We start from the raw sequence: 24796 nt of genomic DNA, 5'->3' as shown, positions 1-24796 counted from the left end.
CTTATATAGTAGTATCACATAATTTTGGAACCTACTTGTGTTCTTGTGTAAGCTTGCTTGCTTCTAAGTGAACATTGAAAAGGGTTTGTGGACTTTCAGTGGCCTAAGTGGGTTGATACCATCTGTAGATATGTGATCACTTGGGTGAGACTGCTGTTGATTGATTGGCACTCTGAGGTGTGTGTGTGTGTGTGTGTGTGTGTGTTTTGTTTTGTTTTGTTTTGTTTTTTGGAGTTAGCTTGTTCCTGATAGACTGATGTTTCAAAGTGAAGGACTGTCACAAATTGGTTGATTGGCAAAAGTTTGTTCATTTAGCTTGAGTTTTTGTTGACCTATTGGAGAGGTTTAAAACAGTTTTAGTGGCTCTATCTTATCAATGCTACAGAAATAGCTGTCTTTGTGGAAATGTAGGAACTTAAAAATATTTTCAGTTTGAGATTTTGTTTTAATCATAAAGAAGTTTCAAATACTTTTATAATGAGGGAAAGTACTACTATTTTATAGTAGAGGACATTTGGAAAGATGAGATTAACCCCAAAGTAAAAATATCTTTATTGTTTTATCTGAACAGAAAATTAATATTCATTGTAAAAAAATTAAATAATAAAGATGTAAAGAGTGAAGGTCACTGGTTGATACTACCTCAGATATAGTCACTGTTAACATTTTACTATATAGATTTCTTAGGCTTAATTTTGAATCCTAGTTCTTCATTTAATACATGTGCTGTCTTGGTCAAGTTATTGAACCTCTCTGTGCTTCAGTTTCTTCATGTGTAAAATAGGAGTAATAGTACCTGTTCATTGAATTGTGAATTGAAAATGAATTAATTTACCCACCTTGCCTGCGCCTGCCCCAAGCCAGCGGTTCTCCACTCCCCCACATCCAGTGAGACGCGCCGCGTACCGACGCTGACTGAGCGGACACGGGCAGAGCGATGGTAGCCAGGCTCGGACTGGGGCTGCTGCTTCTGGCGCTGCTCCTACCCACGCAGATTTATTCAAATCAAACAGCTGCTGTAACACTTTCAAGTAACTCCTCCTCCCAGAGTACCTCGACTGCCCCAAATCCAGCTAATGCCACCACCACACCAACTGGCGGTGCTCTGCAGTCAATAGCCAGTCTCTTCGTGATCTCCTTCTCCCTTCTACATCTCTACTGTTAAAAGACTCAGGCCAAGAAACATCTATACTTCCCCATCTTCTAAACCCAATCCCAATGGCATCTAGACATCCAGTGTGACAAGGAAAAAACAGGTCTTCATTGAATTTGCTAATTCCACACCTTATTTTATTGACAGAAAATGTTGAGGATCCCAAATTTGATTGGTTTGAAGAACATGTGAAGGGTTTGACTAGATGATGAATGTCTCTTAAATCTACTGGAGTTTCATGTACAAGATGAAGCGACAACATCCAAGATTAGTCAAGAGATAATTTCTTTAAATGTGGCTTAAAAGTATGGACATGTAAAATTCCACCTTGAAAATGAGGATAGATTTTATCTTACCTTGATATAAAAGATGGGATGTGAACAGATTCAGTTTTCATTTGGTTCATTAAATCTTTAAGGCCATAAAACAGTTAATACAAAAAGCTTCCATGATTCTATTTATATGTACATTAGAAGGAACTTCCAGGTGTTACTGTAAATCCTCAGTGCATTGTTTCAGCAGTATTAACTTAATGCCTGTATACTCTAGATAAAAGTTTTATCTTGTTAAGCTATCACTGTTTCTTGGGAACTGAACTCTTTCCTCTGAGGCTTTGGATTTGACATTGCATCTGATTTTTTTATATAGTAATTGACATATGCCAGGGCAATGATGGATTGGAATCTACCCCCGATTGAAGCATAATGAGTAAATTTTGCTTATATACTGATCACTTATTCCTATTCAACAAGAGTGCCAGGTTCATTTAGCTAAACTGATTCCAAAGAGTAGAAGAACATTGATCTCAGCTAATTTCAAAATGCTTTTTATTTCTGCATATGTTGCATACTTTTTATAATTTAAAAAATGATCTGTTTTGAAGGTAAAATTGACAAATCTTGAAATTAAAAAGGCAAAATATGTGCAGGAACCAAAATTGTAAATCAGGTATTTGGGAAGTGAAGACTGGAAGCTTACATTAAATTCAGAAAAACTTTTAAACTCTTTCTGTAAATACCTTTTTTTTTTTAAAAAAAAAAAAACTCTGAATCAAAATAGCCACATTTGGAACACTTTCTGTTAGTCAGTATTTTTAGATGGTTAGAACCTGGTCCTAAGCCTAAAGTGGGCTTGATTCTGGAAAGTAAATCTTTTTACAACTGCCTCGATGCACAGAAAGCTTTATGAAAATAGACACTCTGAGGTCTTTTGTTCGCATGGTCACACACTGATGCTTAGATGTTCCAGTATCTAATATGGCCACAGTAGTCTCGATAACCAAAGTCATTTTTTCCCATCTTTAGGAACCTACACCAGAACAACCACATCCAACAGATCTCAAGCAAAATGGAACGAACATTCCATTTTGTTTCATACCTGAATGCTGCACATCTATTTTGGATTATATATTGTGTTTGTGTATTTATGCTTTGATTCATAGTAACTTTTCATGTTATGGAATTGAACACAAACTGTAAATAAAAAGAAATGGCTGAAAGAGCAATTAAAAAAAATGAATTAATTTAAGTAAAACATTGAGAATAGCACCTGGCATATAGTTAGTACTGTGTCAAAGGAAATTGGAGGATGAGGGAAGGAAGACCGTGGCAGTTATCTTTTAAAAAGTTCAGATTGGTTAGTAGGACATAAAACATGGCCTGGTGTAGCACTCTTTTTTTTTTTTTTTTTTTTTTAAGATTTTATTTATTTGAGAGAGAGAGAGCACAAGAGGGGGGAGCGGGAGAGGGAGAAACAGACTCCCTGCTGAGCAGGGAGCCCGATGCGGGACTCCATCCCAGGACTCCAGGATCATGACTTGAGCCAAAGGCAGTCGCTTAACCAACTGAGCCACCCAGGCGCCCCATGGTGTAGCACTCTTTTTCCTTTCCAGCGTCAACTTCACCTATTTCCAACTACTTCCCCTCATTTCCTGTGCTCTTTGAACATTCCATAAACCTTTAGATCTGTACTCTGCTGATATATAAGAAATTAATCAGGCACTGGTATCTGAAGATACTTGAGAAGGAAGAAACAGGCTGTGAGCAGTGTCAGAAAGAAGCAGTTGATGAATTTCAACTCAATTTCTAATTTTTATGTAATTTTTCTGTTCATAATTCTGTTATAGACTTAGTGATTAACTTGCCATTTAAAACAGTTTTCGGAAGACACTTCCAGTCTTTTAGAATTTTTATTACATTAAATTGCTATTATTGTCATACCTTATTCTTACTGAGCTGAAAATATCATGTAATGTATATTGGAATGTGAATATTACCATACGGTCAGGGTTGGGGCTCCAGCACCTTTTGATTGATGAAGAAACATAAGTTCAAATACTATGTAGTTAGTGGACAGAACCCAAGATCTTTATATTATTTGTAGCCCTCATTTTGAAAATGTTTTTACAATTCAGCTAATATTTTAATATTCTTGTTTGAGTTTCGCTCAGGGGTTTTATTCCCTTCAAGAGAAAGTGTTACCAGACAGAACTGGTTATGAACTCAGGTTCACCTGCTCGCTGCTTGAAAATCAATAGACAGGTGATGGTGGGAAATGAAAGGTTGCTTTATTCAGGAAGCTGGCAGCCTGGGAAGGTGGTGGACTGATGTTCCAAAGACCATCTTCCCTGTCCAGGCAAAGCCAGAAAATATTTTAAAGGGGAAGATGTGGGACACTGGGGCTGGGGGTGGCTACCTGCAGGATAAGGTGGTGCCCAGGCAAATAGTCATATATTGGCATGGCCCTGAACATACTTGCTGGCATCAGCAGCAGCTGTGTTCCAATGTGGTCAGGACTTCTCTGGGGAAGTCTGGTCCTTTACTCCTTAAGGCTGGTGGTCTGCAGTTCTCAAGGAAAGTAGGTTAGTTCATCTACAGACCAAGGGACTTAGGTCAGCAAACAAGGGGTGCATTAGCTTGAAGCAAGTTAACCCTTAAGACCTGTTGGAGTGTTGTTACAGAACACCTTGATAGGATGTTGCTATTATAGATTTGATTATTAAAATGCTTATTTTACAAGCTTTTTTTGTTGCCATTCATTATCCTACAATATATTATCTTTATGTTACAATATAAGCTATTCAGTTATTCAGGAAAATTGAGAATGGATTTGGTATACAAAACATTGAATTTTTAATTTTAGCTAGGATTAAATGATTTTATTTTTTTTAACAGATCAAGAAGTTAGTATATGTTTACCTGGTCCGGTATGCTGAAGAACAGCAGGATCTGGCGCTCTTGTCCATAAGCACTTTCCAGCGAGCTCTGAAGGTAAATAATAGAGTGAGCCAGCAAATAGCTACAAGGTTGGTGCAGAGTTGAAGGTGTGTGATTTAAAGAACTGGAGCAATAATCTAAATGGCACAGTAGTGTTTTGAAAGAGTTGAAAAGCCTCTCATATTGCCTATTCAGTGTCCTTAGAAAATAGTATCTATGACCAACTAGACCTTTCCCAGTGTGTTTCATTTTCTGTAGGTTCCTTTATATTTTATTTAATCATTATCATGCATCAAAGAACTCTTCATCATTATACCAACTGGTGGTTGAAAGTGTGTAATGAGGGGACATGACTTTTTAAAGATAAAATTTATAACTTGTAGCATTTTATCATTGTAAAACTCTAAAAACCCAACATGTTTAGTAATGAATGATCAGCTAGAATTAATAACCATTACTTTTCTTGTTCAAACATTATTCAGAGAAATAAACATTTATTTAACTGTTTTTCCTTACCCATTTCCATATACTAATTCTTTAAGTAGCCTTTTTTCTATTATTATATTGTACTCTGTGAGCACCAATTAACTGTGTCATAAAGATACTGTTGAAATGTTAAACTTGAAATTTTGATGAATATTTTTGCACTATTTTTAGGACCCAAATCAACTAATCCGTGCAAGTGCTTTGAGAGTTCTGTCAAGTATTAGAGTACCAATTATTGTACCTATTATGATGCTTGCTATTAAGGAGGCTTCTGCTGATTTATCACCATATGTTAGGAAGAATGCAGCCCATGCAATACAGAAATTATACAGGTAGGTGCTTTATTAATAATACCAGTGACCGCTAATGGTATGTGGAATGTTACATCCCATGGAGGCTTATTTGATTAGCTCTTACAGTTGGTCTCTCCTTATACTAAGTAAACCCAGTGACGGTTTTTCTTCCCACAAACATTCTTTAGACATCTTTAACTTTATTTTGGCTATAGAGACCCTATGCTGGTTTTTACTTGTGAGCCTGTTAGGGCCTATGATAATTTTATAGATTTTATAACTTAAAAATGAATGGAATTTGAATTCTCATTTATATAGTATATCTCTCATGTACATATACATGTATATTTTTAGAAAATTAAGGCTTTTTTCTGTTTATTGTAGGGTAGAATCTTAGGTGTATTATCCTCTCGATTCACTTTGTTCTTTTTTTAAAATTTTTTAAACATTTTTAATTTCTTTTTTAAATTTATTTTATTTATTATTTAAATTCAATTACTTAACATATAATGTATTACTAGTTTCAGATGTAGAGGTCAGTGATTCATCAGTCTTACATAATACCCAGTGTTCATGATTACATCATGTGTCCTCCTTAATGTCCATCACCCAGGTACCCCATCCCTCCACCCACTCCCCTCCAGCAACCCTGAGTTTGTTTCCTATGATTAAGAGTCTCTCATGGTTTGTCTCCCTCTCTGGTTTCATCTTGTTTTATTTTTCCTTCTCTTCCCCTGTGATCCTCTGTTTTGTTTCTTAAATACCACATATGAGTAAAATCATATGATAATTCTCTTTCTCCGATTGACTTACTTTGCTTAGCATAATACCCTGTAGTTCCATCCACGTCATTACAAATGGCAAGATTTCATTTTTTTGATGGCTGAGTGTAGTATTCCATTGTGTGTATGTGTGTGTGTGTGTGTATGTGTGTATCCCACATCTTCTTTATCCATTCATCTATCAGTGGACATCTGGGCTCTTTCCATAGTTTGGCTATTGTGGACATTGCTGCTATAAACATTGGGGTGCAGGTGCCCCTTTGGATCACTAGATTTGTATCTCTGTGTCTGTCAACTCACTTTGTTCTCCTTTCTTCCATCTTTGGCCCTGATGTTCCCTTCCTTGTCTGATTCTTTTATAGAGCTATTTTATTGAATTTTAAAATGCTGATTTTGAAATGCAGCACCATATTGTATTTATATGATATTTATTAAAATATCATACAATGCCTTGATCCTTGTGGAAAACATATTGCCTAAATAAAAGAGTTATTATCTATAGTAATTTGGTATTATTTTCTGTTAGCATTGATTCTGCAAGCTTTTATCAAGATCATTTTGTGTTTTGGTGTTGGGTTATATGTGTAAGATGTATGAAAATGGTAGAGGATGTATTATCACTATTTAGGAAAAAAAATCAAACCAATGACAATTAATTAAAGGCAATCTATAATTAAATAAGATATTAGCATATGATATATATGTATATAGAAAGGCATACTAACCATGACTTTGATAGGATATGACTCAGAGATTGTCATATATGGCTTCATAATGTAAAGATGTAACAAAGTGAGATTAGTTAGGAAAGACTGCTTGGAGAAGGAAGACTGGAGCTAGAATTTGAAAGAATTACAAAGTTTGTTCAAATAATTATAGTGGTTAGTAATAAACTTACATAAATGTGTAAAAAGTAAAAATTCATTTTCTGTCAGACAAAGTTATATCATACTTCTCACTATCTTTTCTTACTTATATACTTGCAGAATAGGATCCAAGCTTACTGTGACAGATTAAAAGTCCATCACTGGACCCCATTTTACCTCTCCACCCCCAACCCTTATTCTCCTTGCCTGGAATTTACCGTCCAATAGCTCAGTACTGCCTGTTAGTCCTCTACATAAAATGTTTTTAACTTACGACCATCTGTTTAGTCTTGACCTAGAAAATTTTCTCCTTTTTTCAGTTAAAGCCATATTGTTAAGATTAATCTGTGATGTCACTTCTTGTAAGAAACCCTCCATAATCCTTCCTTCTGCATTGGTGCTCTTTTAATGCCTGTTATCCCTTATACACGTTTCTGTTATATGGAGTGATTATGTTTGGGACTTTCTTTACTAGACTGTCTTATTTATCTTTGTATAACTATTCTTTAGCTTCACAGTAAATGGACAGCAGTTGAATTCCATGTTAGGAAGAAATTATATTGTTATCAGTATTTCAGTGCTTAGAGCTGCTAATAGGACGCATTTCTTAATTCTGTATATATGTAAGCCTTTGCTTATAATTTTTTGTTTTTAGATGGCAGGTTTTGTAATGCATGTCTCTATTACTGAACTGAAATGATAGAAAATTCCTATTTAAGAATTCTGTATTTGTTTTTGACCATTATGTATCCATAATCAAAAATCGTTGCTGTTCTGTTACTTTTTTCCCCTCAGTTAAAAAAGGAATTCATCATTTGTCTACTTGTAATTACTTTTTTAAGATTTTCCAACTACTTTTTAGAAGTGAAGTTGATATTTAAATACTTTCTTAACGGTATGAATGTCTGGGTTTAATTAATATGAGCAACTTTAAAGAGAAAGATTAGGACATATTTGGGAGAAGAAAAAGTCCCATTTTATTTCAGATTTGTTTTGTTTCTTTCTATCTTTACATAATTCTTGCTCTCTCTCCCTCCTAAAAAATTCTCTTAATATTCTTGAAATTATTAGCTTCATTTAAAATTTGAATTAAAGGGAAAAAAATTAATGTATGTTCTTTTCTTTTTATGTTTTAGCCTTGATCCAGAGCAGAAGGAAATGTTAATTGAAGTAATTGAAAAACTTCTAAAAGATAAAAGCACAGTAAGTGATAACCTTTTTATGTCAAAGTAAAATTGTGTTTTATTTACATGGTATCGTTTTTGCCATTGTATATGTGGTATAATTATTTTTACTGATTTTGAAGTGGTATAAATATTAGTGGAGTTCATTAAAATCCTTGAAGAATAAAAATATGTTTATAAAGAGAAATGTTTGTATTTAGAATTTTAGCTTACTACATGTTTCTTCATCTGGAATCAGAAGAACAAATGGGGGGAAATCCTTTCTTTAATCTGTGGCTAAATTTTTGACTGCTTTGAGTGCAAAAGTTTTTATTTTAAGCAGTGATTTATTAGGATTTTTAAAGGCTGAATCACCTGGGAACAAATAGTTGTTTTAAAGTATTAGTAAGTATTAAAGAGATATTAAAAAATTAGAAGAGTATTATAAATGTGTTTTTTAAAAAATATTCTAAAACTTTTTTTTATTTATAGGACTGTTTTATTGCTGGTAAGAGTGATCTTACTGGCTAATGAGTCATCTTTTGTGAATGTACTTAACTCCTCCTTCTCCCTTCCCCACTCCCATTCTTTTTGTATAGTGATAATGAGGTCTAGGAGTAGTGATGACCCATGGGATCTGCCTATTTTGTCTGACCTAAGTACAGCTATTTTGCCTTCTTATGGTTGCTATTTACATGATATATCTTTTTCTTTGCTTTTACTCTCAACCTGTTGGTAGTTTTGAATCCAGTGTGTATCTCCTGTAGACAGCATATAGTTGGATATTGTTTATTAATGCACTGTGACAATATGTGCCTTTTGATTATAGATGGTTTAATCCATTTACATTTAATGTTATTGATATAGTTGAATTTATAGCTGCTATTTACTTGTTTTTCTGTCTCATATCTTTTTGTTCCTCTTTCCTCCTTTCTATTTACATTAAATGAATACTGTCTTTTGAACATTTTACTTCCTTTAATGAGTTTTTCACTATACTTTTTTTTTTCCGCTAAATATTTTGAAAATATTATATTATACATGAAATTATGGTTGGGGATTTCATTCCTAAGCCATCCAGCAAATTTAGTCTGTAATGTAGCAGAAATCTTCATTGTATTTCTTCTATAGTGCTTGATGTAATATAGGAGGTAAGTAAATACAGATTTGCCCAATAAATGAAGACAGAAAAGAAATTTGATTTCTTTTCTGTCTTCTATCTGGCATACTTGTTATCTGCTTCTAGGACCCAGATGTGGAATCAGTATTATGGTATTATGGTTAACTTGATTTTAGTAATAATACAAAAACATTTGGTTTCTGTGACATGCAAGACATTTGCCAAGGACTGTGGAGGACATAGTAAGATCTGTAAGAAACAGATCCTTTACTTTAACATAGTTTACCAGGATTTCTGTTACATTATAGACTAAAGGAAATTTGTTGTATGGCCCAGGAATGAAATCTCCATTTATAATGTGTGCATGTCTTCCTAAAAAAAGATATGTCACAGGTGAAAATTGCAGTCTTCATAATAAGACAGAATTGGGTTTGTGTCTAACCTTTTGCCTCTTGGTAGCTATATATTAAGCCTTTATAAGTTTCAGTTTCCAAATATAAAGTTTTATTTGTTTTGAAAGAGCTATTGTATATATAACCCTGATCATAGTGCCTGACACCATAAAAGGGGTTAATACATATTCCCAATAAGAAATAAATGCCTGGGGCGCCTGGGTGGCTCAGTCGGTTAAGCAACTGCCTTCGGCTCAGGTCATGATCCTGGAGTCCCGGGATCGAGTCCCGCATCAGGCTCCCTGCTCAGTGGAGAGTCTGCTTCTCCCTCTGACCCTCCTCCCTCTCATGCGCTCTGTCTCTCATTCTCTCTCTCGCAAATAAATAAAAAAATCTTAAAAAAAAAAAAAAAAAGAAATGCCTGAAAAAGGAATGTAAAGGATAATTTCTTTGTAAATTTGCAACCATTGGTTATTAATTTCTGACCATTTATTTCCAAAATACAGTAGAAAACATTGAGTACTTGTTCATAGTAGGTATTTAGTATTTGTTGCATGATTGTGGAATTAATTTGGTGATAGTAATTAGTAATTACTAATTTTTTTGGTGATAATAATTAGGCGTTTACTATCATTTTTAACACTTTGCTTCCCAAATGGTGTACATCATATTCGGTGTTTGCAGGTAGATCTTATGGGAGCTTTGATGGTCTATCACTAATGAGGCACTCCTTTTTCCTAAAGTGTTACATGTTTATATATTTTTTAACTCAAAAGACATCTATATCTATTTTTCTGTGTTAAATGGCAGTAGTTTATACTGATGCCTCTAATTCCAATACAGTAGTGCAGGGTTCCTTCTAGCCTCCCACCTTTTCAGCTTCTTTCTCCAGCATTAAAAAATGTGGCTGTCATTATCCTCAGTATATTTACTTACTTGTTCAGTCCCAAGATGAAGAGCAAGTGTTTCAGAATTGTTAGCATGTACCTTTGTGGGGAGTGTTGAGGTGGGGATTGCTAATTGAATTAAATATTGGTTTAGAGTTGTATTAATATGTAGTCTGACTTCTTTGATGTTACTGTAAATTGAAATTGCTTTATTAAGCTTGTTATTATTGGTATATAAAAAAGCTCTTGATTTTCTGTATGGTAATTTTATATCTTGCTTCTTTACCAAGTTCTTTTATTTTTGATTTAGTTATATCATTCATTCTCCATAGTTTATTCTAGAAAATATCTCATCTGCCAATAGAGTGATTTTACTTCTTCTTTTCCAATTCTTATGACTAATTAATTTCTCTTGTGTAATTATATACTTGTGTACTAGTAGTGGTGGAGATGGTGAGCATACTTGTCTGTTTCAGTCTAAAGGAAGTACCTGTAATGTGTCTGCATTAAGTAAGATACTGACCCTGATGATTTTCTCTTTATCTTTGAAATGTAATAGTTTTAAATGGTGTCTCAGGGTCACTTCATGTGTGTCAATTTTTTTCTGGTACTCAGTGAACCTTTTCAAAATGTAGATTCAGAACTTACATTATTTCTGGCAAAGTGTTTTTTCTTTTAAAGATTATGGTTTTAAACATTAATTCTGTTCAGTTATTACTTTTATTTCTTCAGGGACTTCAATTTATGTAGGTTGAATCTTCTTTGCCTATCTTACATTTCAACCACTGTCTCTCTAAACCTTTTTACTTTTTTTTTTTTTTTTTACCTCATTTCTGTTTACTGATTCTTTTTCTACTTTTCTTAAATTTCCCCTTACTAAATTTTCATTCAACTGTTTTCTTGCAAGGACACCTTGCAATTTAATCATGTCTGATTATTTTCTTCCCCTCTCACTTTCTTTCTTGGTTTAAGTCAACTTCTGTTTCATTTCTTCCTGATGTCTTTTGCTTATTTCTGTTGTCTTTTATGAATTTCTGATTCATTCATTTTTCTGATTCTCAGATGCTTCTTTGAGGCTGCTTACTTCAATTTGGATTGTTGTTTTAGACAGTTTTCTTTTGCTTCATCATTTTTTGGGGGGGGTACTTTTCATCATTTGAATTGTTTTGATTTTCACTTTCTGTTTTCAATATGTGTAGGTTACTTACATCTTTACATTTCTTTGGACAGAGCTAGTGGTTTGAGTTTGAGGTAGTTTGCAAAATTCTTAGTGTAAGAACATCCTTTCTGTCAGAATAGCCAAGTATGCTTTTCTATTAGTTGGCTTTATTGAGGGAGAGCATCCATAGGAAGGGGTATATGTCCTAAAGTTATTTTTATTTATTTATTTTTTGGTCTTTTAGGATCTTAAATTTCCTCCTCTTATTTCTTTTTTCTGTCACCTTATAGTTTCTAAGGGACTCCTTTTCCTCTACCTCGCTTTTTAACTGCTATCATCTTGAAAATTTTCTTTTCCAAAATAGTCTCATTGAATCCTTCCTCCACCTCCAACCCTCTTGAAATTTCCTCTTTGTAGTCCACTGGACCCACCGGGAATCTTATGCAGTATTTTTACACTTAGAGTACTCTTTCTCTTTCTCCTGTTGATTTTAGTTTCCTGTTTTACTTACCACCAACTCCTAACTGCTTTGTTATGGGCAGTTTTTTTCCAGACTGCCATAGGTCTTTGTGAAGTTTTATGATACAAGCTTGAAAGAGAACTCTCTGGGATTTAGGACTTACTTTTCTACTTACATGTAATTTGAAGTTTGGAGATTCTCTTTGTTTTAGTTATGCTTAGGACATAGGTTTTCGAGGTGCCTGGGTGGCTCAGTCGTTAAGTGTCTGCCTTCGGCTCAGGTCATGATCCCAGGATCCTGGGATCAAGCCCCGCATTGGGCTCCCTGCTCCAAGGGAAGCCTGCTTCTCCCTCTCCCACTCCCCCTGCTTGTGTCCCCTCTCTTGCTGTGTCTCTTTCTGTCAAATAAATAAATAAATAAAATATTTTTTAAAAAAAAAAGGACATAGGTTTTCATCTTTGATTTTTCTGGGTTTGGTTTGGGAGATTCAGATTTACCCAGGTACTGTAACTTGTCTACCCATTATTTAAATTAATTATGTTTTAAGAACATTTTGTGATAATTTTTTCCTTTGTGTGATTATAATTGTTGTAGAAAGGTTTAAAATATTCTGATATTTATGCATATATTTATGGATCGTAGCTTTATTAGTACTTTGTCTCTTGTAATTCTTTATTGAAGAAAGACAGGTGTATTTCCTTCCTCCCCCAAATTAATGTCAGTATTGACATTTAAAACAGTAAGAATCAGGGCGCTGGATGGCTCAGTAGGTTAATCATCTACCTTCCGCTCAGGTCATGATCTCAAGGTGCTGGGATCCACGTCAGCTCCCTGCTGAGTGAGGAGTCTGCTTCTCTCTCTCCCTCTACCCATCCTGCCTGTTCATGCTCGCTCTCTCTGTCTCTCTCAAATAAATAAATAAAATTAAAAAAAAAGAGAAAACAGTAAGAATCCCAAATCATTTTTGTTTAAAAATTTCCCAATTAAGTGAACCGTGCACGTCTAATTTATTTCCACATTTTGAAAAGGAATTTATTTGTTATCAGCAGGAGCTTCTTAGATTAATATCATGATGTTAACATTGCTATTGCTGCTGATAAATATAAATTTAATGTATTTAAAACTTTTCTTCACTTAACATTTTGACTTTGAGATACACCTTCTGTTGCTTCTTTTAGCCTAAAGGAAGACTTTCTGACATTTAAGATCTCAAAGACAGTGAGTTCTATAATTCTCATTTTAAGGAAAGGTGGAAACATAAACATATTAAAAGAGAATGCATTTTCCATTTTACTAGAGTATGACCAATATTTATCATAAAATAGTCCTTTTTTAAAAATGCATCATGTAAGGTTAAGGAATATTGTTATGGTAAGATAACTGGAAGAACATTTTAGAGCTACTTAGGTAACTGTTGTCTAAAGGTTACCTATAAATTTTGAAAGATACCCCACAACAATAGTCAGTAAAATTAAAAGGGAATATTTTAATAATGTTCCATTATCCCCATTCAGCTGTTAACAACTTTTCTTTATATAATTTCTTCATTGTATGTTCCTAGATTTATCATTCTCCTCCTATATTCTCTATTTAACATATCCTAAACACTCCTTTTTGATGTTCAGTTACAAATTCATTTTTAAAATTTATAATGCTTTCTCTGGTTTGCCTTTAAAAGGTAGAAATCCATATTTGTTGAGCAATTTAAGCATAGCAGTGGACAGTCTTATTTACAACACCTCAGAAGCAAGGTGGTATTTATTTCCTGTTTCTTTTAGGTTAATTTTAAAGAAATCCTATGGATAGCATTTAACTTTATAATAGAAAACAGAGTTTCTTAAGAAAACAGATTTGGTCAATGCTTACTGAAAAACTCAGTTGTTTATATATTTTTTATGACACTGTTTCTCCTTAATTTAGCTACAAAATGATGTTTAATGAATATATTGGTAATTCATAACTAAACTATGGGGGTAAGACAGCATTTTATAAGTTACTGATTTAATGTTGGTAAAAGCTTCACTGTTGTGGGCAAAAAAAACCCCTCATACCTCTGATTTTGTGCAGATGTTTTATTGTGATAGATCTATTATCCAGCTATTAGAAGATAAATGACTGATCTTTCCCATTTTCCATGCCTCAAGAAAATTGAAATAAGAAGGGGAGTATCATTTGGGCTGTATGATTAGGGCAGGTTGGATGGCCATTAATTTAAGAGAAGAAAATCTTGGCAGCATTGGCCAACTTATACCATATTATCAATCAAACCTTGATGCACTTCTTGTGATGACCCAGCACTCTCAGATTTTTGCAACGTTAATTAGAATTCATGACAAAATAGATGCAAGGAAACGTTTTGTACCCTTCATAATTTTATAGAAAATTTATTGTTATTAGAGGAACCATTTGCTTAGTGTGATTTTTTTCATTACCAGCTTGTCAACTAGCATAGATAATCTGGAGAAAATATGAACTCCATAGATGGGGTGTCACTTTTGTTGATGGTTCATGTGGTTTACCTTGGAGCACAGCTAATGGCTGAAGTTCATAGCAACAGCACAGGAAAACATGGCAACCAAGGGAAGATAAATGAACCATGTTTATAGCTTTAATATTAAAAATACATAAATGGAAAACTGCACTTGAATTTGATGAGCTCATTGCTAGTTTTGTTGGAGTGATTTATTTTTCCCCTTATATAAGAAGCTACTATTGACACAGTGAGATGGAAATTAACTGTCTGTTTTTGGGAAACCAATATTTTTGGTTTTAAAATCTGAGTAGACCATTTTATTTTAATTCTTGAGGTTTTATAGAATATTGAACATTTAACAGACCAAAATTACCAATTCTGGCATTGTTTAACCTAGGGTTAGTTCGTTAAATCCGTACAATGAAATACCTAAAATGGTCAGTTTTATTTTGTGAAGGTACTTTTCTTTATATTCTAATTATTTTTGTGTTTCCTTAAAGTTTATTTGTACTTAAGTATGTTTTTCCATTATCGGTTAGTACTTTAGAATTATGTTGTACCTATAGCTCTCAGTTTAATAAATTTAATAACATTTGGTAGCTGATTTTTCTTTTAATTAAACACTTTGAAAAAAATCTAGGCTTAGGCAAAATACTTGATTTTACATAGCATTTCTTAAATTGAAACTTCGTTGAATTGCTATTTCAGTTTCATGGACTATTTTATTCTAAGTGGTATTATTTATTTTTGTACTTTAGTATCCTGTATCAGTTGATATGTATATCTTCTATTATTGTAAGATTGACATATATATAAAATACATCTATGGATAGATTTCACAAATACGGAGTTACTTATAGTTTGATGTCATAAAGTTTAGTTGTTTAAAAGAGATTTTTAAATGATACTAAATCTGTTTAGAAATAAGATTATCACAGACTATAATTTTCGAAGAGTGATTTGTGCAGGGGATATCAAAATGTGGAGATGAAAACATAAACTTAACTTCCTTTCCATATCAATAGCAAATAGGAAATTATACATATAATACATTTTTTATTTAGTTCACACAAATAATCAATTCTTTGCTTTTTCGATTGAAGTGCATTCATGCTGGGACCAGCAGGCACCAGTACATGGGCAGGGCTGGAGTCAATAAATGCGGCTTCACGTTTATACTGATTGGTAATTCATAAAATCCCCACAGGACTAGAAACTTGTTTAGCATAATAGCAAGTCTATATTCTGAGCTGTTTTCTTTCAATTGTATTGTTGGTTGCATATTAATAAACTAAATGTCAGCCAAGTAGAGGGACAAACACTAAAAATACAAATATCATTGTTATCTAGTATTTTTCAGAAAGTACCATTTCAGTAAGTTACATTTCTATTTAATTGCTTATTTTAAGTGGGGAAATTTTAGACACTAAAATGAAGATCCCTAGTGTTTAGAAAGAATCTGATATTAATTTATTTTTTCAACAGTATTATATTGTTGGCTAACTGCACATATATCAGTGGTACATATATAGAAGTATTTGTATATTACGTATTCTGCTTAGCTTGTATCTTTATCCCAAAGATATCTTAATTTCACTGCTTTGCCCAAGTATGACAATTACAAAAACAGCACTTATGGTTCATTAATTGGTCTTGGAGAGAGCTGACTTTTCTTGGTAATACATTATTTCATCTTACGCACATTGTTACATAGGTTATAATAACGCACTAAAATTTTAGCCTGTGTGTTTTCTTTGTAAATGAAATATTGGTAAAAATTAACAGCTGGATTAAAATGTTGAAGATTTGAAAGTGTTTTGTACCAGAAACACTTACGAGTTCCTCACAAACTTTAAAATAAATTCATTGTCTTTCTCATTTTAAACTGACATGATGTGGTCTTTGTTATTGTCTTGATTATTTTTCTGAATGTTGTTATGTACTAAATACTGAATCATTAGATTGGAACTTAGGTTAGCTTTAAAAATGAAAAATGTATATGATGAAAATGTTGAATCCATATATGAACAATTTATTAAAATTTAACTTGACAAAAAATTGTTGGAATTTCTAATACTAATACTCCTAATTGTAATATTTCAGGAAGGTACTACCTTTTCAGACATGTTACAGGTACAAAATTATTCTTTAAGGGAGTGACACTTAAAATTTGTTATTTATACATGAATAGTCATTTTTTAAATTAAATAACTCAATACTTTAAATATTGTCATAACACTGATTGTATCTCTGCAATGCCTGAGTAGAATCTTTGATGCAGGGAAAATGTTTTTTAATGAGTTACTATTTCTTCCTTTTCTAGCTGGTAGCTGGGAGTGTTGTGATGGCTTTTGAAGAAGTATGCCCGGATAGAATAGATCTGATTCACAAGAATTACCGCAAGCTCTGTAATTTACTAGTTGATGTAGAAGAGTGGGGACAGGTTGTCATAATCCACATGCTAACTCGATATGCTCGTACACAGTTTGTCAGTCCTTGGAAAGAGGTAAGTGTTGAATGGTCTTCCATTTATAAAGTATACTAAGAAAATGGATAAGCTTTTAAAAATGTGTATAGTTGTAAAATATAGAGATCTGCATATTTATGGAGGACTCCTTTTTTTCATGTTCTTTTGGAAAGCAGGAAACAAAAATAAATGCAAGGATAATTTTTCATTATTTTGGCACTGATTGATATATACGTAATGACATAGTATACAAACTTTTAGTATGATACTTGGCAAGAGGGCCTTGTTAGGAGCAGAGCCTGGTACAGTGTTTGCAGTGATATTGCCAAATCATGGATTTTTTTTTGAGATTAGTTGCTTTCATATCTTTAAGTCTCAACTGTTCAAGTGACTCACTTGTACAAGTGGGTAATGTGATTCTAGCACATGTGAATTTATACCTAAGAGAATTTCCTGCCTTTGTAGATAAATATTGCTGAACTTTTAAACTACCTTTTCCTAGTTTTAGATTTTAAAATGTTTGTTTTCCTTTTTTTCACTTAAGCTGATAGAATTTTAGTAAAGTTTATAATTAAATAAACATTAAAATGAAGTTGTTTTCTTTGTGCATATTAACATTAGAGGCATACTTAATACCTTCTTTTTACTTAATTGACAGTTGAGGAAACTTTATTACATATTTTGCAATAGAGGTCTTTGTGTGTATATATTTAACATTTAAGTGTAAGTTTTAAATTCCTTTAAAAAAGAAATTAAATATTACAAGAATAGCACATTCATTCTAATCTTGTGATATTTCTTTTCTGTCTTTTTAAAAAGCAGGTGGAGGGGGGTGGAAAGATGGGTAAAATGGGTGAAGTGGAGTGGGAGGTAATAGGCTTCCAGTTATGGAATGAATAAGTCATGGAGATGAAAGGTACAGTTTAGGGAATATATTCAATGATATTGTAAAGTACTGCATGGTGATGGTAGCTACACTTGTGGTGAGCACAGCATAATATATAGAGTTTGTCAAATCACTATGTTGTACACCTGAAACTAATGTGATGTGTGTCAACTTATATTTCAATTAAAAAGGAAAAAGTAGTATTACAGATTTTTAAAATCAACTGCCTAAAAAGTAAAAGACCAGAAATACCCCAATTATATCATAATGGTTTTACACAAACATATATGTACATACAGTTTTGTTGCTCAGTACATTTGAGTGCTCAGTTCATTTCACTTTCGTTAATTAGAAATAAAATGAGAGGAAAATGTATATAAAATCGAGGAATGTTCATGACATGTATTTTAGATGACCTTAAGCTCTCAGATGTTAAGGCGTTTAAATGTTTAAAATATTCATTGATGCTTTTTACAGTGACTTAGTATTGTTAGGATTAAAAAGTATTTTAACGTTTTAAAAATATATCTTTATCCATAAGACTATTTGTAATACTGACTCCATCTTAATTTTAATATTAAGAAAGTATTTCGGTTATTTAAAATTGAAATAGTTTTGAATTATTAATATATAAAAATCATGGCATATAGGACACTTAAATTGATGATTGCTTTTTTTTAATAAAGTTAATTTTATTTGTCACTGAACAAAGTAAACTCTTGATGGCACTTTTGCTGGATTAAGCAACAACATGCCCATGGTGCAAATGTCTTGGCCCTTTGATGTAAGTGATAACTTTGACAAGAGATTTTTGTTGCTAGTAATAAGTTGTTTGATTTCAGCCAGTTCTTTTCCAGAGTGCTGTTCAGATAAATATTTTTTTTCCTGTTGGAAGGTTATAAAGTAATTTTGCCTTATCTAACCACTGTCACTATTTAATAAGATTTTAAATTTTACTTTCCTTTCACTATCAAATCATTTTCAGTATCTCTGTGCACATAATCCTTTGCTTTGTTAATTATGTAGAAATTGGAGTTAAAATACATCTTTCCTTGCCATATCTCCTAAAAATATGTAACAGACTTTAAAATCTCTGTGTTTGTAGTTTGTCTATTTATTTGTGTTTCTGTTCCTTGAATTTTATTCCATCTTATTTTAGATAAAATTCATGTTGAAAGCTATTTGCAAATCACAGAGGTTAAATTTTGCACTACCATATATATTTACTCTTTTGACAGGTAATTTAAAAAGTTGGGGCTATATGTATGTATTCCATGTGTTTTCACATGTGGATTCTTTAGACATTAATTATTACAAACATGAGATGAAGGCTGGTCCTTGTCCTGGGTATACTGAAACTGGCCTCAGTAATTTCTTAACTTTGCCACTTATTTGCACTTGACCTTGGCATTATTCTAGATTATGTGGTTGATAGACTAATTCATTAGTTTTCAAATGTGCACGTCAGGCCTCCAGATGCTGTAACACTGCCACAGGAACAACCACAGGGGGCAGTGGTGCTCTAGACTCTGCCCCTCTCTGGGTTCTTGCCTCTGTTCCAAACAGAGCAGCCTTCATCTTTGTCTGCCTTTCATATACAGCTATGAATATGATTTTCTTTGAGAAAGATTCCTTGGCGTAAAGAAAGAAAAGAAAAGAAGAAAACCTCAGTAAAATAGAAGATTTGTAAGGGTGTAGCTAACTGTAACTATAACTACTTTTTTTTTTTTAAAGATTTTATTTATTTGACAGAACACAAGCAGAGGGAGAGAGAGGGAGAAGCAGGCTCCCTGCTGAGGAAGGAGCCCGATGTGGGACTTGATCCCAGGATCCTGGGATCTTGACCCGGGCTGAAGGCAGCCACCTAACCGACTGAGCCACCCAAGCGTCCCACTATTTTTTTTAATTTTTTAATTAAAGAAGGAATTCAGGTACACAGTGAAATAAAAGATAAATCTTCCTTCTTTTTTTTTTTTTTTTTTTTAAAGATTTTATTTATTTATTTGAGACAGAGAATGAGATAGAGCATGAGAGGGTTAGAGGGAGAAGCAGACTCCCTGCAGAGCAGGGAGCCCGATGTGGGACTCAATCCAGGGACTCTAGGATCATGACCTGAGCCGAAGGCAGTCCCTTAACCAACTGAGCCACCCAGGTGCCCGATAAATCTTCCTTCTTATAATAACCTCTTGGTTGACCCCTTAGGGGTATTTACTGGCAACTGTTTAATTTCATTTGTTCTAGTGGTTGTAAATTTTACTTTGGATAACACATTTCACTTTATTTATTTATTTAATAAATTAGATAACAGGCTTTTGTCTTTTTGTATACATATGTATTCTGTTCTATACCAGCAGGAAAGATTTGGAAGGGTCATCCTTTATTGCAGTTTTAGAAGTTAGAGATTGTCCAACATGTTATTAGACTTTTGGTACAAATACAATTTATAAAATTAAGGTTCAGATGGATTATCATCATTTAGATCATGTCCATGCTTACTCTATGAGTTAACCCATCTCAGACTTTCTGTATGGCTTGTTAGAATTCTGTTTCACTGAGCAGCTTTTCCGTGTGCAGTCCAGCCACTTGTAATCTTGGAGGCTTTTTGGCCTAGAGTTTTAAGTTGCATCCAATTTTTTAGGACTACACGTGGTAATTTTAATTTTAAAAATTAAAATTTTTAATTTTAATTAAAGGGGATGCCTGGGTGGCTCAGTCGGTTGTGTCTGCCTTCAGCTCAGGTCATAACCCCAGGGTCCTGGGATCGAGCCCCATGTGTCAGGCTCCCTGCTCAGTGGGGAGCCTGCTTCTCCTTCTGACACCCCCTCCCACTCCTGCTCATGCTCTCTCTCTCTCACTCTCTATCTCAAATGAATAAATAAAATCTTAAAAAAAAAAGTTGGCAAGCTGGAAGAAACTTAGAAGTATTTTGCATTCCTGTCTGCTTTCATTTTTCACTTTTCGTGTTTGTAGAAAGCATACCATGTAGTAAAGAACTGCTAAGAATACTACAGGATAGAAAGACAAAGTGGAACAGTATTCTAGCATAGTCAGTGCTTACTTGTTACAATCCTATTTTATCTATTTACCATCAGGTCTTGAATGTATTTTTTTTTCCACAAAATTAGTAGAGTGTAAAGGTGTTCATTCTAGCATCTCATCCCCTTTTACATACAGGCAGAAGTCACTTGTATACATGCTGTATGAACACCATTTTATGATATATAAAGGGCCATTTATCTTGAAGTGAAAGATTTTACAACTGAGAAAACAGTCTCACTAAAATAATATGTTGATTAAAAAGTTATTTAAAGTAAAAAAAAAATGCCTGTACATACCAAATTCATTAAAATCAAGGGATTTCTTTCTCATGTACTAAGATAATATGTGAAAAATAATATCGAGATACTTTAAGTTTAGCAGTTTGTTATTTTGCTATACTTTGGTAGTATTTTGAGATAGGACAGTAGCGATTATTACACCCATTTTATAGATAACAAAACTGACTTACATAGATTTTAACAACTCACGTAGGATAATATTCCTTATAAAATGTGGATCCAGAAATATGAACAGAGTTATCTGATCTCTAGGTCAACAGTCTTTCCTTTATTTTGTATTACCTCATGACCTTTTTTTTTTTTAACCTCATGACTTTTAAATTAAAATATCTTTTTGCTTACTTTATTTATTTATTTATTTTTAAAAAAGATTTTATTTATTTGACAGAGAGAATCACAGTGAGAGAGGGAACACAAGCAGAGGGGGTGGGAGAGGGAGAAGCAGGCTTCCCGCTGAGCAGGGAGCCCGATGCGGGGCTCGATCCCAGGACCCCGGGATCATGACCTGAGCTGAAGGCAGACGCTTAACGACTGAGCCACTCAGACACTCCCACATTTGTCCATTTTAAAAATAGAATTGCTTCTTTATATGATTGATTTGTCAGATACATGAATTCATAGTATTTTCTCCCATTCTGTGGCATGTCTTTTCATTTTCTTTTTTTTTTTTTTTTAAAGATTTTATTTATTTATTTGACAGAGAGAGAGCGAGAGCAGGAACACAAGCAGGGGGAGTGGGAGAGGGAGAAGCAGGCCTCCCGCCGAGCAGGGCCCGACGTGAGGCTCGATCCCAGGACTCCGGGATCATGACCTGAGCCGAAGGCAGACGCTTAACGACTGAGCCACCCAGGCGCCCCTTTTTGCTACTTTAATATGTTACTCTGCGTTTGCTTATTGCATTCCAGTTGAAGCCATATTTGAAACCTCCCCAAACCATAGTGCTTGGACATTGCAATTAGGTAACAACTATAATTAAATTTGCTTTTCAAAGAGAAAAATCATGTTTCTCATTGAATTTTTAAAACATTTGTTTATGTTTTTATGCTTGAAAGGTAACAAAATTGTTTTTTTGAGGAATTGAAAATTAGTAGAAATACTTTTTGAGATGAGCTGATGTAACATGCTTTTGTCAATAAGTTCTCAAATGAACACATCATATACAAACAAGCTTCTTCAGGGCAGAAGAGATTTTTAATTTAGTTTATTTGCATCATTATAGATCAGTATTTAGGCTGTTTATATGTAAATGTATGATTTGAGGAACAATTAAGTGTTGACAGAGTAGATTGCAGTCATATCAATTGCAGTGCATTTTACATAATTTTTCTAACTGACATCTTTGATGATAAATAGTGGATGCCAAGTCAAAGCCGATTATACAGTGCACTAGGAATTCATGGGGCTGTCAGGAAGAAGACCGATTGACTTTAAATTTACATATTAATGAGAAGATTTGTTAAGAGGGTGCTTGACTATAGAAAATAACAGCGTATTTATAGGGCACGACATTTTATAAATAAAGCTGATGCAGGAAAATGGAAATTAAACCTTTTAGGTTAATAAATTCAAGAGACTGCTAAAATGCATATTTGCATTTTTATTTTCTCAAATTTACCTTATTCTTTGCAGTCCATGTAGGTTTTTTTTTTTTTATTCTAGGTCAAGTTTGTATAATTTTCAAGGATATAAAATTACTTATTTTCTTTGTGTCATTCAAGCTGATTATGGGAGAATACTTGAAGCATAAATGTAAATCTCTTAAGACGAAAGTTTCTTTGGTAGAAATAATGGATTTAAAAAAATAAATGTTATAAAAAAAAACAAGTAAATTTTAAGAGTATTAAAAAACCCAAAACCCTTTAGTGGTGTTAATTATAAACTGAAAGAAAGCTTGGGCACACTGGGGCCTGACAGAAAGGTTTTTAATTTTATGAATCTAGCTTTTTAGAAGTTAAACTTCCTCTAGGAAATGACAGTTTTGCAAGAATTATCAAAATTTTTTACTTTCATTATCTAGAACTTAAGACTTTATGTACTCAGAGTTACGTTTTACTTATGAATCCAGGTAATACAATTTTAGTGGCGGTATGCATTCCATTTTGAAATTTGGAGTGATAAATTTACTTTTATTTTTCTCAATATATCTGTACTTCAGTTATAAAACCTTAGATGTAAGAAAGTTCCAAGTAATTTGTTTAAAGTATTTTGAGATAAATTTCTGTAAGTTTTTCAGGGACAGCTATAAAATAACTCATCAGAACACAAAATTCGTATGCATAGTTCTTGATTAGCAATTTTCTGAAAATACAAAGGTAGGGGGAAAGTGCATCATGTCCTGTCTTACAGGACCTACATGTTAGAGATTATTTTTTATTGAATTTTAATTTTCTTTACAGGTTAATTTTCTTTGTAAGATAAATTTTGTATCTTACTAAGGAACTATTTTTGAATCTCATTGTGTGAAATTTTTAAATAATAGTAGTGAGGAGTTATGGTAGAATCCATGCTTTCCAATACGAATACCACAGTTTTTGTGCACTTTTTTCAGGCGCCTATAGATGAAGGTTCAATATGCAATTTATTGGGAAACTATGGACTATGTACAGATATTGAAATGGGGTCTCCCTTCCTTCTATTAGTTATGAAACATTTATCTTAAAGAGTCCTTATTTTTCTTGTTCATAATTTACTTTTGCTTGGATTTTTAAAAAATATTTTAAATTTGGGGGCACCTGGGTGGCTCAGTCGGTTAAACATCTGCCTTTGGCTCAGGTCATGATCCTGGGGTCCTGGGATCGAGTCTTCCATCCTGCTCCCTGCTCAGCAAGGGGCCTGCTTCTCCCTCCCCCTTCCCCTCCCCCCTTCTTGTGCCTGCTCTCTCTCGCTCGCTCTCAAATAAATAAACTCTTTAAAAAAATATTTTCAGTTTTATCCAAGTAAACATATACATGGTTAAAAAAAAGTTAATAATACTTATATGGCTTATAAGAAACAACATTTTCCTGTTCCACACTTCCCCATGCCCAAATTAGTTACCTCAAATTCTTTTATGTGTGTGTGTATTTAACTTTCTCCATTTCTAAGTAATATGCATGTTTTTTAGTAATATGTATGTTTTGCTCTTTCTTGATTTATGAATTTTAGACATTTTATATTGACTTCCTATTATAGAAATGGAAGATATGGCATTCTTCTATATTGTCTCATACTTTCATTATTCCATCTTTGCAATATTGTTTTATTTTTTAATAAATGTGTATTTTTCATTTAATTATGACTGCAAATATTATTTCTGTGTAGTAACATTTTCATCTCTTTAGGGAATTAGTATTTTCTTAGGTCTTATGTATTTGTAATGTCGTGTGACTTTTATACTTGACATCTTGGTTGGATACAATAGTCTTGGGTCACACCTTTTTTTTTCTTCTGCAGAAAGTTCTCCCTGTAGCCACAGATTTTTCTCCTTTGCAGGTAACTTGATATTTTTGTTTGTACCCCCAGAAATCTGTTTTGCTTTTTTTTTTTAATCTGTAGAGATTAGTAAGGTTGCATCTCAGAGTGAATCATTCTATATGATTTACATATTCACTTCTGTATTTTGTAGAATTTTTTTGAATTCTTTTCTTTGATCTTCCAAGTTTTTTTTCTTGCTCCAT

At 33.3% G+C, this 24796-nt stretch overlaps 1 protein-coding gene across 2 annotated transcripts in view; it reads left to right on the top strand.

Moving 5' to 3' along the window:
* Positions 1-24796, top strand: part of AP3B1 (adaptor related protein complex 3 subunit beta 1) — a 263265-nt gene that overhangs the window by 60529 nt on the left and 177940 nt on the right. For both annotated transcript variants that reach the window (XM_035014705.1, XM_035014707.1), the window contains exons 4-7: positions 4327-4422; positions 5026-5186; positions 7932-7998; positions 16773-16955. In XM_035014705.1, the coding sequence (XP_034870596.1) occupies positions 4327-4422; positions 5026-5186; positions 7932-7998; positions 16773-16955 (507 nt within the window). The remainder of the gene's footprint in view (positions 1-4326; positions 4423-5025; positions 5187-7931; positions 7999-16772; positions 16956-24796) is intronic.

The sequence above is a fragment of the Mirounga leonina genome, unplaced genomic scaffold (genome assembly GCF_011800145.1).
Source record: "Mirounga leonina isolate KUSES-001 unplaced genomic scaffold, KU_Mleo_1.0 Mir_168, whole genome shotgun sequence".
Lineage (NCBI taxonomy): Eukaryota > Metazoa > Chordata > Mammalia > Carnivora > Phocidae > Mirounga > Mirounga leonina.
The sequence above is the reverse complement of the archived record's forward strand: the minus strand, read 5'-3'. Positions and strand labels throughout refer to the sequence as shown.